Source organism: Branchiostoma belcheri, unplaced genomic scaffold (genome assembly GCF_001625305.1).
Source record: "Branchiostoma belcheri isolate BF01 breed outbred unplaced genomic scaffold, Haploidv18h27 scaffold122, whole genome shotgun sequence".
NCBI lineage: Eukaryota > Metazoa > Chordata > Leptocardii > Amphioxiformes > Branchiostomatidae > Branchiostoma > Branchiostoma belcheri.
In genome coordinates this window covers 508,194-520,982 of record NW_017802625.1, presented here as the reverse complement: position 1 = coordinate 520,982, position 12,789 = coordinate 508,194, and the positions used below count along the sequence as shown (strand labels likewise).

At 40.1% G+C, this 12,789-nt stretch overlaps 1 protein-coding gene and 1 long non-coding RNA gene across 2 annotated transcripts; one reads left to right on the top strand and one right to left on the bottom strand.

Annotated features, from left to right (window-relative positions):
• Positions 1-598: 598 nt before the first annotated feature.
• On the bottom strand, positions 599-6,693 carry LOC109463137. The gene is made up of 3 exons (XR_002139804.1): positions 6,612-6,693; positions 3,284-3,354; positions 599-693 (listed from the first exon to the last, which is right to left on the bottom strand). It is a non-coding gene; the product is annotated as an uncharacterized LOC109463137 (long non-coding RNA).
• Positions 6,694-6,927: 234 nt separating this feature from the next.
• On the top strand, positions 6,928-12,219 carry LOC109463130 (28S ribosomal protein S11, mitochondrial-like). Its single transcript, XM_019759846.1, has 7 exons — positions 6,928-6,974; positions 7,890-8,184; positions 8,958-9,085; positions 9,986-10,011; positions 10,566-10,640; positions 11,380-11,445; positions 11,925-12,219. Exons 1-7 carry the CDS (start codon positions 6,959-6,961, stop codon positions 12,030-12,032), a joined length of 714 nt encoding a protein of 237 aa, XP_019615405.1. The 5' UTR covers positions 6,928-6,958; the 3' UTR covers positions 12,033-12,219.
• Positions 12,220-12,789: the final 570 nt, after the last annotated feature.

The following is a 12,789-nucleotide window of genomic DNA, read 5'->3' as shown; positions in this document are numbered from 1 at the left end:
CCAAGCCTTTCTCTCTGCTCTTTTTCATTTTTTTCTTGTTCTGTCTTGTATCTGGAAAAGCAAAAAAAAATTAATCAGACATACTCAACTCCAGTTGTAATTCTCCTAAAAAAAAAGGTAAATTTAATATATTTTGAATACCAGTCTGCAAACAATTCGCAATCATTGCATGGCCCCTTTTTAACTGAAACTATTTTTATGCGATCCTACATGTATGTGACGTAGAAAAATATATAGCCTGGATGCCAGACTGTTTCCAGGGCCTACACAGGACAGTTCCTCGGCTCCAGGGCCAACATGCCCCCAAGGAAATTATACTCACTGAGCCCCCTCAGTTAGGCCCTGATCCACACTATAATAACGATTGCCATTGGGCCTGGGTCTGGCATCCAAGCTAAAATTTATAGCGACTCGTATACCATTTAAGCGTGTGTAAACAAGGATGGTAATCTTGGGCAGACATCTCTTGATCTTTCCAAGTCGTGGATTAAGGTGGGCTCACTTTAATGTGTAGCTGCAGGTAGGATTTAAGAGAACAACAGAAGGAACAGGATACCAGAGAGCACTTACAGAACCTTAAAGCCTCCTTACTTCATACCACCTGTTATGCCTCTAATCCTCGCAGGTTGTGGGGAAGAGTTGAGAAGCCATTTCCCTGTTGTCTTTGGTGTCATCGCGTCTTGTTTACAGCCTCTTGTGCTGGGTGAAACGTCAAAGGTCAAGAAGTCAAGACTAGATACATAGCTCAGGGCACCTGACGTTAACAAAACAAAGTTGATGACAATGATAAAACATGTAAAAAAAACCATCTTGGTCTTCATATATACTGTATTATCTATTATCTAATGATGAAGTACTTTCAGATTATTAGTATATGACATTCAGTTAAGACAAATTGCAGTCGCAGCCTGTACTGGTAATCCAACCTCTGAAATCAATGTGAACTCTCATGACACAATTACTATAACATCCTACAATCTTTCTCCAGTTACAAACTTGTCCAGAGAAAAATTTCCTTACTACCAAAAATAGCAGTCACGTTATGGAAGACCTCTCTAGTCTCCAAGCTGTCTATTCTTGATCCTGCACCAATATCCCCTCCTCCTCCTCCATGTCAGCACCATTCTTCATCACTTATGTCCATCACTCGAAATTAGAGTGTTACTTACTGTTAGTCTGGTATAAATCCCTTCTGTAGTTGGCAGTTTCCTTTAGTCCCTCCACATGTACAGAGGGTACTGATTCAGAAACAAAGGTTGAGTTCTACAAGTCATGAACAAGGCTAAAACGTTGTGTAAAAAGTCAGCCTTTCCCAGGGGCACAACGCTGGGGCATGTCAGGGGAATTGAACCCAGTACCTCTGGTTCTGGCCCAAACATGCAAACCGTTACATCACACAGTGCCACACAATTTCTTTGTAGAGGTGAGGCCATACCAATTTAATTTCTTGCTTCTCGGATTCACCCTGTCCATTTTTTTCTGATTTGCAAAAAAAAAAAAAGATTTTAGGTTCTGAATCAACTGCAAAATGCTCCATGGAAGACATATTTTGGCCCCAATGTTTGAAGAAAGTCCTTTTCTTCCTTTCCTTTTTCTTCTTTTCTTTTTTGATGTAACAATGCAACTTTGTTTCATTAAAAGTTCAAAATCTATTGTTTTAATTATAAACCAGCCTGGTATGTTGACTTCATGGCTTATAGTTATACTGTAACATTTCCAGTCTTCATGGGGTGCCTAATAGCCTTTTTTTTTTATATTGCCCTGTCGCTTCTGAAAAAAAATCCAAGAAACAACAAATTAAATTGGCGTGGCCTAAGCTGTTATGGAAGTTGACATTACTGACTCTATAAAATGTTCTTAAACAAAGTCATAACTCCATAATCGTACAAGCATCTGGATGATATTGTCATTACCAAAGCGTATGACCCTAATGTCTGTTGTGAGGAAAGACAAATATTTTCTCAAAGTCATAACCTTGCTCAGCACCATTAATTACAATGTTGTTTTTCCAGAAAAGCAATCTCATCAATCAATGTGAACCATTGGGACACGCCCACAACATTTGCCTGCATTGAAAAAAAATGATGATGACAGGGTCAGAATTACTTTCACTACATATTAATGAGTGCACATGAGCACGTTACATATACTTAATAACAGTAGAATATTGAAATCTTTTAACAATATAGCCATGTTCACCTCCAACTGATGGCTAAAGAATTACATTAACAGTACGGAACTACTAACCTTTTCATCTTTTTCAATGGACATAACATTGCTGTTATATGGTAGCTAAACTAAGTTACAACTTACATGTGTACATAATAACTTCTCAATAACTAATTTCACTGTAGAATCACAGGACTAACATATATTCATATATTGCCAACATTCAATAACACATACATAGTGAGAATAATATAATTATATAATACTAGAAAATGTGGAGTTTAGTTTACAATTATTTTGTATTTATGGCATGCAACTGTATAGCAATCATTGTACAAGGTTGAAATACCAGCAACCTAAGGCCAGACCAATTTAATTTCTTGGTTAACGGATTTTTCTAGGAAAATAATGGAGCGGGCGGGCGAAAAAAATAAAAAACAGGCCTAGGCATCCTATTATGGCCCAAAATGGTACAAAAGAGCCATGAAGTCAACACACCAGGCTGGTTCAAAATTTAAACAATGGATTTTGAACTTTTAATGATACCATTGCATTGAAAGAAGGAATAACTGTAACAGCTAGGATGAAAAGGACTGTTTTCAGCTGTTCAGGGCAAAATATGAGCATTTTGCAGTTGATTCTGAATTTTTATTTTTATTTGCAAATCAGAAAAAAATGAAGCGGGCGAATCAGTTTACCAAGAAATTAAATTGGTGTGGCCTGAGCCAAAAGCTTAGGATTGTCCATCAATATTTCAGGTTGCCGTCATGACCAGCTGTTTATTTTAGAAGTCTGAGCCGTAAGCCAGGATACCTGTAAACTTTAAGGTATCATGCTCACGTGCTGGCCGAGGCGGGACATGTAGTTTATTTTAGAACTTTGGTGTCTTACACAGAAACCTTGTGCAAGTAATGGTTTCACAGCAAAACTGCAATAAACCAATATAGAAACTTGAACTGACACTGTTAAACAATCATAAAACCTGCATCCCAAACATTTAACTTCCAAGCAAAATCACTTAAAATGAATGGTGTTTTTTCTCCCATTGAAACAGATGGCAACAGCTTGAGTAAAACACATTCCTTCCAACCCACCAATCAATTGTGTTTCCTACCTTGGCAGGGTGTTCTGATGATGAACAGGGCTGGCCACACCCCTGTGGGACTTCTCCAGGGTGCACAGTACCTTAAAATAAATATTGGCTTTAATAGGAACGGCTCGGAAGGCTAGTGTTCATCCCAGTAGGGGGGTTCTGTATTAGGTTTAACTCGGTCATGCCAGGATAGGCTTGACCTATGTTAGCACATAGGAGAGGCCATCCTGGTTGGTAATCAGTTAGATGGACTTATTCTGTACGTGGAGATATTACATTAGGCATGGACACTCTCTCTCTCTGCCCATACATGTTCACAGAGTATGAATTTTTACAGAGGCCATTACCGGTTACATGTACTGACTAGATCATCCTCATCTGAAAAGTCAGCAAACTTTTGAACTCGAGTTCTGACAGGAGGCAGGTTTTCTTCCAAGGGCCGTGAGTCGGCACTTTTTTTTTAAAGTTGGAAGTAATTGAGGGCAGGAGGTCTTGGTGGTTTTTAAGCCTGCTGTCACCCTTAAGCAGGGCGCAGCCCAGTGAGCCTACTGTTGGCTGTGTTATAGACTTGCCACCAAACATGCCCTCACTAAAACATGGAACAATCGGAATTCTACCCGATTAACTCCGCTCCCCAAGTCAACGCCACCCCTTCAAACATTAACGTACACCGCACGTCACCGCAAACTCTCTGTCAGCGGGGAGGGAGCCGCATGCCCAAATCAGCGGCTCTTAATTAAAAGCTACTCACCACAGACGGGGTCTAGCAAAATTGAGTTCCCCTTCTGGAAGTGTTTTCATTTTAATTATTTGGCAGGGAAAAACTCAGGGCTTTCATAGTATAACCATAGCTTATCTCTCCAATGCAAGCATTCTGGAGAAATGGCAAGCCAAGCTCCTAGGGAGTTGCACCAAACATTAGAAGGTCATAATTTGCAAATGAAATGCCAATATTGGAGCATTACAAAAGCCACTACTAGATTAAACCTCCTCACAAATGCATATTAAGGGTGGAATTTAGTGTCCTCGCGGGACGATATTGTCTGTGGCATAGAGACCCCCTGTACTCCACAGCTGTATATCATCCACAGAATGAGACAAGGCCAATTAAATCATTTAATTTCATGGCAGAATGGTTCAAGTCCCGTACCCCTCCTGTGGATAGCCCTCCATGGACTTGCAGAAATTTTTTTTTCCGCAATTCATCAAGAAACAAAGTGAAACAAATGAGGTTGGGTTTATCATAATTTGACCAATTTGGTGAGACGTTGAATTACTGTTTATGGTGGTGGAAAGGCTAGGGGGACATTAATAGAATAACACTGTAACAGACTGGAACTCTTTCATTTAAGTACATGTACTGCACACATCCACACAAACATCCACACATATTACTAAAAGTAAAACACATCAATGAAATAATCATTAAATTTTTAATTGCTCATATCATCTAAAGGTAACAAGTTACATGTTCTAATAACCCTCTGTCCTTGTTAGGCAGTGGTTTCAATGGTTGACTCCTTAACATTGAAGACGGACTGTATATACTAGTACATGTAGGGTTATACAGGACTCGAAATACTTTTTTTCACTGGTCCAGGTAACAATGAAAATTACCTGCACCAGAAAAATTTTACCTGCAACACTAAAACTTTGAGAAGTATGTTCAAAAAGTTTAAAACTGTTATTTCTTTATAGTAATTATACTTCATATGTTACAACAGTCAATGCAAGCACCACAGATAAAAATCCACAGACACCTACTAGTTTATGTAACGTTACATGGACCAAGGTACCGGTGCAAGTTAAGTGCAGGTAGACATCAGAAATACCTGCACAGTTCCAATTTTACCTGCACTAAGGTGCATATACACCCAGTATTTAAAGCCCTGAATGGTCTGATATACAATATACATATACTGTACAATTGTCCATCATCTGTGCAAGCAAAGTAGATAATCAAATTCAACCCATCACAAGACTGTTGAACCACTTAAATGCAATCATCATCATTGGTAGCAATACTGGTAACTAATTAGGCAATGGTCAGATTTGGTTTAGAACAATATAACTTTTGATTGTCGCTATGGGCACATCTTTGTTTAAGATATCAATTAAAACAACGACAAGCTCATCCTTACCAGTGTCAAATCCCACCCCTATCTCGGAGTACATCTGTCCGATGATTTGCGGTGGGACACCCATATCAAACACACCACTAGTAAAGCCGGTAGAGTTCTGGGGGTCATTCGGCGCAACTTGACCCATTGTCCATCTAGGGTCAAGGCCACTTGCTATAAAGCGCTGGTACGGCCTCACTTGGAATATAGTGCCACCGTCTGGGACCCGCATACCATCAAAGGGATACAGGCGGTGGAGGCTGTCCAGCGCAGGGCCGCCCGGGTGACCCTCAATGACTACAGGCGAACTAGCAGTGTGACACTAATGCTCAACGACCTGCAATGGCCTCTTCTCTCTGAAAGGAGGAGGAGCGCCCGCCTCACAACATTTTTCAAAATAGTTCATAACACCGTAGCAATTAACACCCAAATTGACAGTTTTTTGCTGCCCACACAGGGGCGTACCCGAGGGAGCCATTCTCTTAAATATCGGCCCATTAACGCACGCACTGACACATACAGATTTTCTTTTTTTCCCCGTACCATTCCACAGTGGAACTCCTTACCCGGCCCGGTAGTCATGGCTCCCAATGTTGAGTCATTCCGGGCCGGGCTGGCGGCCTGCCCGCCTTAGCCTTGACCTCCTCCCCCCCCCTAACGGCACCCCTCGCGGGGTTATGTGGGGGTAACGAAGAAGAAGAAGATATGGCAACTACATATGTGTGTGGTGTAAAATATTGCATGGGGCATCTTTTTTCCCATCTATATTAATATCAAATAAAAATGTGTGGTGTCAATCCATTGCTGTGACCAAATTTGCAACCCGGGCAATAAAAATTACATAGGTGAGGAGAAATCTTCAATGGAACAAAACATTCTACATCTCGAAATTATTTAACTAATCCAACCATATAACGTTAATAGTTCGATAGTTTTATCTTTAATTGCAGCAACAATTTATTGATCTAACCATGGAGTTAAAATCCTTGATCTAACGTTACATTTGTGTATCTTGTTTACAATAAACACAAACGCCATTCCACATTTGCAGCCCTACATGTACACTGCATTGCCCATGTGCTCACGTAAAATCACGTCAATCTGTCAATACAGAAACTTTTCTGTGTTCGACCCCCCTCCCCCATGCAAATTCTATAAATTCAAGATAAAAAGACATTAAACCTTGTTGTAACGTAGATCACTCCGTATGGTTACAAAGTGCACATTACCTTGGATCTCCAACAGTCTCAATTCTCCTAGTGTGTAAACACAATGACACCAGAGAAACAAATTTCCCATGATAAAAATACCACTCTCTCCAATCTTCCCTCTCTTCGTCATCTGCATGGTTCAAATTTTCGCGCGCAAAGATGGCATCAAAACAAATCTGAACAGAAAGAATAGGAAATATTTAGCCTTACGCGTGCATACACTACTATATATTGAAAAATGTTAATGAAATAAAATATGTCTGATTTGTGTGACAAATATTGACCCTTAGTATGCAATTTTGTCGCTTTTTTTAGAGGTTTGTACTTTATTTACATTTTTCTGCTCTCGGTGAGGATAAAACAAGATGGCTGCGCCCATAGGTAAGTCAAACTGACGTGAACTACAAACATTTTCTTTCCCAGACACCCTCTAGACGTATTCTATTAGAGTACGCTAGAAAATATAATTAGAAGAAGGTTTTCAGTAAGTTTTGATGATATCGAAGGCATCATAAGTCATCTAATTTCAGCGTCGCCAGCATTTTCCTTTGTATTTGGGGGAGGGCGGCACACGCACTGTCAAATAAAAATTTATCGTAACTTGACACAGATTTTCTTCACCTTATGCATTCACAGATCTTATATGCACGTTATTTACCAAGGAACCTAAATAACTTCTGCATTATGTAACTTTTCGCACCAAAGATAATTTGGAATATTGTGAAAAATTCTCTGTGTGAGTGTAACGTTAATTTCAACATATTTGTGCAGTTATTTCACATTTCTTACATGTATGGTTGGCACTATAAGTTTAACAGCCCACACGAGGTGCACTCAGTTTGCGGCACCACCACAAAATACCAAAATGTAAACAAACATGGCATCTGTGTTACGGTTACTAGCTTTAAACACACTCTTAAGGTGTCTTATAAAGTCAATTTTCTGGTCATTCTTTTAATGTAAGTTGAATCAACCCTATCTCATAGCATACTGATATCTGTCAAGCAAAGCAGTGATATCACTTACAGGAAACAGTTGCTTGTTTTGTATCATAGGCTGGTTCTAGCTATTTATGGGTGGTACCAAAAAATAAAGAGATGCCTCTTTTTGGGCCACGTCAAATGCTTCAAGTACGAAATGACAAGGAGAATGTACTAAGAAATGTCAGTATTCCGACAGATTTCCCTAATGCTATGCAGAATATTTTTTGTTTTGCTGACCTGAAATGCATTGGATTTCTTATAAGTTTAACAGTCTGCATATATTATATTTACATTTGTCATTAATTTTTGACAGAAACCCTCCTTCTTCGAGTCCGTTGCCTGTCGTTAGCCTCCACCAGAAGACTCCTGGTCAGATGTAACAATGTAAGGAACTCTACAGTCAACTGCAGACAGAAACCAGTTCACCCAGCACTACTGTCACCACATGTACAGACTCTCTGTACAACAGCTACCAGATGGTCAGAAAAAGATCGGGAGGAACCCACAAAAACTACAGAGCAGAAACAGGAGGAGACTACTGAAGGAGAGGCACAAGAGGAAGACACAGGGAGTGTCGATGAAGACATTGCAAGGATTCAGAAGTGGATGTAAGTTAGGAAACAGTACCAGTGTTCTAGCCAGCGCTTTTCTGTCCATCAGGCCAAGTTGATTTGATTATATGGATGACATCCAAGCACGCATGAATTTTCATCCGTTTCCAAAAAAAAAAAAAAGGTTTCGGCCATACTGTAAATCGTACAAAGTAGCTGCAAAATGAGCAACTATATGCTGTACATTCATGATTGAAAAAAAAATATTGGAAAATGATACTTATGTCATGCAGAATGCCAAAATCCATTCCAAAGGACAGGAAGAAAATGTGAAGGAATGAGATTGAGAATGAAGAGTTCACCATTCACCATGCCAATAAAATATTACTGTGTATTTAGTCATTTGTTCAACCTTCATGACCACGTAGATTTCATAATGAAGGAAACTTTATTTTGCCAAACTTTTTTTATTCACACGCTCGCATCAGTTTTGGGGTTCCCAGAGGATGTCATCCATATAATCAAATCAACATGGCCTAAGTGAGGAAACAGTACCAGTGTTCTAGCCAGCGCCCTTCTGTCCATCATTAGATCTGTTGAAATTTTGCCTTCATGTCTGAGGAAAAATTTTGTGCTTAAATGTTATGAGTCACAAAAAAGATTTTTTTCTGGATTTTTGTATTCAATTCTCTGAGTCAGCTGAACTGGTACCCAAACCTATTTTAATTCAAAGTTGGATGAATACTAGTAGAGAATGATAACTTTAGATTGTGAAGAGAAGAAATGAATGTAGTGTGGTATGTTGGAACAGTTCCCATATTTTATTTCAGGGAGATGTACAACTCATGCCTGCCCGGGTATGGTCAGGAGTTTGATGGGATCCCCTACAGTCAGCTGCCTGTGATCCACGTGTTTGCCAACTGGAACAACACACATGCCACCTGTACAGACAGCACAGGTGCGGAACAACACACATGCCACCTGTACAGACAGCACAGGTGAGAAACAGCACACATGCCACCTGTAGAGACAGCACAGGTAAGGAACAACACACATGCCACCTGTACAGACAGCACAGGTGAGAAACAGCACACATGCCACCTGTACAGACAGCACAGGTGAGGAACAACACACTTGCCACCTGTACAGACAGCACAGGTAAGGAACAACACACATGCCACCTGTAGAGACAGCACAGGTGCGGAACAACACACATGCCACCTGTACAGACAGCACAGGTGCGAGGTACATGTAGCAGAGTACTAGTATTTCGAGCACTGGTATGGGGAGGTATGGCTGTGTCGAGTGTCATTATTATTTCAATTGATCATGAATGCCTATATCATATATATCAGTATATGAGGGGACATCGATCTACCTTCAAACAAAAGGTCAATAAGAGGTCACTATACTAGTATGCACCAATCAAAAGCTAGGAAACATTAAATGGTTCAATCACAATATTCTGAGCACGTCGGCAGAACGTACTGCGCCAGCACAGAACCCTGTATTTTCACGGTTTTTGATGGATTTTTGGTCAACGTTGCATTAGAATTTTGCCTGTTGTATAGGATATCTTTTCTGACATTACATTTGGAAACTACAGACGAGATGTTTTCCTTATATGCGTGAATACGACCTTATATGAGACCGAAGTGCTATAATATAATGTACAATACATTACGGGTTTCGCACAGGTGCAGTGCATTCTGCCAATGTGCTAATATTCTGTACATAGCAAGTACCATCTGCACAATACCATTTTATTTGTTAAGACTGATAGTTTATGAGGACTGTGGTCTTTTAATTACTTCAGTAGTGCCATTTTACTATACACTTCTTTGTGTATTTTTTACAGGGAAGATACTTGCTCAAACAACTTGTGTAAGTATAACTTCATATTACTTTATTATTAGTATTATTATTAGTTGGGAGCAAATATTTGAGAAGTATCAGTATTGCCCTCTGTCAAGCTACATTGTACATAATGTAATATGCAGACGATGTAGGGCTACATTGAAAACTATTACTATCATATCATGCTTAAAACAACAGTATTGACTCTTTTCTTACACAACCAAGTTTTATTCAGCCAACATTTTGGTGACCGTCTGTCACCTTCCTCAGGGCAATTCTGACTGGTTCATATTGCACAGCACAGGTGTCGCTAGTATAGATGCCTTCCCCAACGCAAAGTATTCACATATATACACTTGTTTTTTAAAAAAGTCTTTTTAGTTGGTGACTTAACAACCTGATGAAACTATTGAGTATTTCTTATTTTTATGTTATTTTATTTGACCTTACATTTGAATTTTTCAATACATCATTCTGAAAAAGGAGTAGGTTTTTCCAAGTGACTATTCACCAACTTGAACTTTGTCGTATCTTGATTTTATTGAAAAGTATGACATTTCAATGGTATTTTCTCTCTTCAGGGAAAGGAAGGGTTTAAGAATGCCAAAAAGGGGACTTCTGTAGCTGCAGAGGTAACTGGGCAGTCCATCGCAACTGTGAGTATATCTTTCAATATGAAAATAAGCATTTATAATATCTTAATACTTAAACTCTGTTTTCTTGTTACCTGGACGTTTCCCATGTTTTGTTTCGTGATGTAATTTTTATTTTATGTCTAGTGGTGACGTGAATATAAGCATTTTGCTTGAGTGCATCACCACTATGTATTGTATTGCTTGCACATTGAAATAAAAAAAAAGAAAACATGTGTTGTGAAAAGTGCATCTGTAGAGTGCTCTGAGGTTTTCCTTTGGTGTAAGTGTAACTGATTTGAAAAAATGTCCAGACTATGCATGATGTACAAAATGACTAATAAACTGGTGGAAGTACTAAGTACAAAGTACCGTATACCAGCTCAGAAATGAACAAGAAATAGCCATGCCTTCAAGTACCACAGTTATCAACCAAGGAATGAGGTTTCAAAAACTTGTTTTTTTCTAGAACCATCGTAGAGTGGAACTCGCTGTCACCAAGTACAGTAGGGGCATCAACACTAAATAGCTTTAAAGAATGTTTTGAAGCTTGAAATACTGGGTACAGATGTACCTTATTGTAGGTAAAATTGGGGCTGTGCTGGTATTTCTGATACTTCTCAAAGCCTGAGTGGTGCAGGTAAAATTCAATGTTACCTGTACCAGTGTGGTATGCAGAACAGAAGTATTTTGAGCCCCTGCTAGTGATTATAGGTCTGCCTATACCAGACATGAGTGTGAAAAGATTTTTGCCATCTTTCAGAAAGCACTTGACCTCGGGATCACCAATGTGAGACTGGTGCTACGTGGAATTGGACCAGGCAGGCAGGTACGTATCAGAAAATTTTCAATGTAATTTCTGTTGTAAAAAATGTATCCACGAACTATGTAATAGGTATGATGCTGCTACTTTTGATATCTTCTTAATTGATCTGTTTTATGTCTGCAACGCTAACAGGGGGTTCGAGTGTCACCAACTGACCAGTCGAAATGGCCTGGACTTTTTGGCCTTGTGGTTGGTGTGTTGGATTGTGAGCTGGTGGCAAGGATTTGAATTCCGGGAGCCAGGAGGCTGTAGCTACTCGCCCCTTTGTGTTTCAGTGGTTCCAACACCGGGTATCAAACCCTAGTCTTGGCGCCAAATCCTAACCGCCAGACCATAGGGATTCGAACCCGCACCCGGGCCGCTAACTCTCAAATCCAACACACTAACTGCAAGGCTAAAAGGTCCAGACCAGTTGGACTGGTCAGTTGGTCGCACTCAAACCCTACTGTTTCACGTCTTTAACTTGGATGTATTTTGTCCAGCCAATCGTAAAGGGAGTGCAGATGGGAGGTTTGAATATCGTGTCCATCACAGACGATACGCGATTCTCCGCCACGGGACCTCGGCCGCGAAAGGCTCGTAGGATCTAAATGACTGTATCAGCTTTCATTGCTGCCTATGTATAGGAGAAGCATGAGAAAAGTGTTGTACTTCGAATTGATGACAGGAGTAGGTCAGTTTACACATAGCAGGGCTTGGAATATGCACCTTACTGTATGTAAAGTTGGAGCTGTGCAGGTATTTCTGATGTCTACCTGCACTGGTCTATGTAAAATTGGAGCTGTGCAGGTATTTCTGATGTCTACCTGCACTGGTCCATGTAAAATTGGAGCTGTGCAGGTATTTCTGATGTCTACCTGCACTGGTCCATGTAAAATTGGAGCTGTGCAGGTATTTCTGATGTCAACCTGCACCTAACCTGCACTGGTCCATGTAAAATTGGAGCTGTGCAGGTATTTCTGATGTCTACCTGCACCTAACCTGCACTGGTCCATGTACTGGGTATATACAGGTTAGTGCGGGTAAAATTGGAGCTGTGCAGGTATTTCTGATGTCTACTTGCACCTTACCTGCACTGGTCCATGTTCTGGGTATATGCAGGTTAGTGCAGGTAAAATTGGAGCTGTGCAGGTACAATGTATTTCTGATGTCAACCTGCACCTAACCTGCACTGGTCCATTGATGTACTGGGTATATGCAGGTTGGTACAGGTAAAATTGGAGCTGTGCAGGTATTTCTGATGTCTACCTCCACATATAATTGTACTGGTCCATGTACTGGGTATATGCAGCTTAGTGAAGGTAAAATTGGGGCTGTGGCTGTGCAGGTACATTGTACATGTATTTC

Bases quoted from the DNA above. Each gene is read 5' to 3' on its own strand.
- LOC109463130 (XM_019759846.1), top strand. The intron at 10,012-10,565 runs GTAAGTATAACT...TTCTCTCTTCAG, and splicing joins TACTTGCTCAAACAACTTGT to GGAAAGGAAGGGTTTAAGAA. The intron at 10,641-11,379 runs GTGAGTATATCT...GCCATCTTTCAG, and splicing joins CTGGGCAGTCCATCGCAACT to AAAGCACTTGACCTCGGGAT.